This window comes from Temnothorax nylanderi, unplaced genomic scaffold (genome assembly GCF_030848795.1).
Source record: "Temnothorax nylanderi isolate EJ_2023f unplaced genomic scaffold, tnyl_v1.0 TNYL_tig0498_pilon, whole genome shotgun sequence".
Classification (NCBI taxonomy): domain Eukaryota; kingdom Metazoa; phylum Arthropoda; class Insecta; order Hymenoptera; family Formicidae; genus Temnothorax; species Temnothorax nylanderi.
In genome coordinates this window covers 56424-58645 of record NW_027249560.1, presented here as the reverse complement: position 1 = coordinate 58645, position 2222 = coordinate 56424, and the positions used below count along the sequence as shown (strand labels likewise).

The 2222-nt window shown below is 52.8% G+C and overlaps 1 protein-coding gene across 1 annotated transcript; it reads right to left on the bottom strand.

The window, feature by feature from the left end:
• Nucleotides 1-251: 251 nt before the first annotated feature.
• LOC139783411 (uncharacterized) lies at nt 252-1046 on the bottom strand. The gene has a single exon (XM_071722562.1). The coding sequence runs from the start codon at nt 1044-1046 to the stop codon at nt 252-254; it is 795 nt and encodes a 264-aa protein (XP_071578663.1).
• Nucleotides 1047-2222: the final 1176 nt, after the last annotated feature.

Genomic DNA, 2222 nt, shown 5'->3' with positions numbered 1-2222 from the left:
AATCTGAGGAACCAGGTTCGAGTCCACTAGAGCCATGTAGTATGGAAAAAGTTTTTTTTCCGAAGAAACTGCGCTCTCCGTGCAAGATAAGATCTTGTGCGGAAAAAACTGGGCTCCGTCTTTCGGAAGAGACGTTAAACCGTTGGTCCAAAGGAAATGGATGAGAGTGGGATAGGGTTGGGTACGTCCCTGCAAAAACGCCGTAAGATACTAGACTGTGAACCCTACGGGGATATACAGTAAATAATAGTTTACGAGTTTTTTTTATAAACTAGGAGGTCGTCCCACGCATCGACGGGACGCTCGAGAGTCGTTAACGCGGCGAGAGATGCGGACACACTATCGCGAAGTTTTTTCAACTCGGTCACGTTCTCGTTTTTCATTTTCGGTAAGTCGGCGAACGAATGGATATGCGCGTGAATAATCGCGTTGCGGTTGTCGTATTCGTTGGTAAGAAGTTGCCAAGCTGCCTCGTAGTTCGCGTCAGAAATTTGAATGTTATTAATCAACGACGCGGCCTCGCCGGAGAGGCTCGCTTTCAGATAATGTAATTTTTGCGTTCTTGTCAACGATTTACTGTTTGCTACGAGAGACTCGAAGATTCCGCGAAAATTTTCCCATTCAGCGAAAGCACCAGAAAAGTTCGGAAGCGAGATACGGGGCAGATGCAATGACACTCCGGAGTGCGCGTCGCGATAAGAAGACTCGTTACCTCGATACGGCGCGCTCGGGGCGTCGTTACTTAATCTACCGATGACTTCTTGTAGGTGGTCCACTGCGTCGAAGTAGGCTTCCTCGGCGGCGAGAATTTCCTCTTGTTGAAAGTAGGGGGTCGACTTCTTCTCCTCCGCCGTAGCGGTCTGCAGAATCTGGATATGAAGGGCTCGAGTTTGCGCCCAGAGCGCTTCCAAGTTCGTCAGTCTCCCTTTCGTCTTGGGGAAGGTGACCTGAGCCTTGGCAAGCTTCTTAAAGTTCGTCAGCGATCGCGTGAGCGTAGCAATCGTATCGCCTTGGGCGATGAGGAGGTTCTTGAGATCCAGAGACATGTTGGCGAGATGTCTGGATCTTATCGACAACGATCTGACACCGGGGTGTCAATCTGATAGAAGAGCGAAGACGCTCTTGCACGACTCCGCGGCGAGAAGCAGGGCGATACTCGCGGGAGTCAGGGACGTATGGAACGTCTCAGCGCAGGGCGCCCGTCGGGTGGCGGTGAGCGTATCTCAACGCGGTTGCTGGAGATCACGCAGGAGCCGCAGGAGCAGAGCAAAACCGGGAGCACCGGGTTTTGTATGCACAGGGGGCACCGATCTTTAGCGAGCGGGTGCAGAACGCTCGTGGTCGAACAGGAGGTGTGCTCCTGTGCGATTCAGTGGCGAGCAGCAAGGCGATACTCGCGGGCGCCAGGGCCGTATGAAACGTCGCAGCAGAGCGCCCGTCGGGCGGCGGATGCGTAGCGTAATGGCACGATCCTGTTGCTGGAGATCACTCAGGAGCCTCCGGAGCACTTCACAAAAACACAAGGCACCAATCTTTAGGAGAACAGGTGCAGAGCGCTCAATGTTCGGAGTGAGCCACGGAGTCGAGGGCACGTATCGCGAAGTACCCGATGAACCGGTAATGACTGTCCGATCACACCGTGATGGGCAACGGTTCGAACGGCGAACTCCTTTTTCTCGCGAGTCTAGTGAGCGCGACGGTTCGTCTGTCTCGGAGCAGCACAACGCGATCACTATTGAGGCGGTCGAACTGTCTATGCCGGTCTTTTAATCACTAATCCGGCTCGAAGGACCATTAAATGTTAGTGGACCGCTCGAAGTTTTCGCGAAGCGCGCCGAGGAAAGCACAAGAAAATAAGAGTCAGGTTTCTCGTGTAAAACGAGACAAAAGTCACTTTATTTAAAGCGGGTTACACTGTCTGACATATGCGCGTTTCAATTTCGCACTCGCTATTTCAATACTGAATTCTACTTCGTTTTCTCGACGTCGATAAATACAAGTATCGCGTACAAGTTGTGATGGCTCACTGCCGTCCCGGCCGGAGCAGGCAAGGGATCGCGGCCGGAGCTTCGCGTTAGGCCGCGAGGAATTCGGTGACGTGAGAAACGCTGATTGGTCGCGGTGCTTGATCACGCGAGAAACACCTGTGAGCCGGTTGCTCGAAAACACCAAAAAAAAGGAGGGAAGTAAACCGTCGCGGTTTGGAGCTATTCGAGCGATCT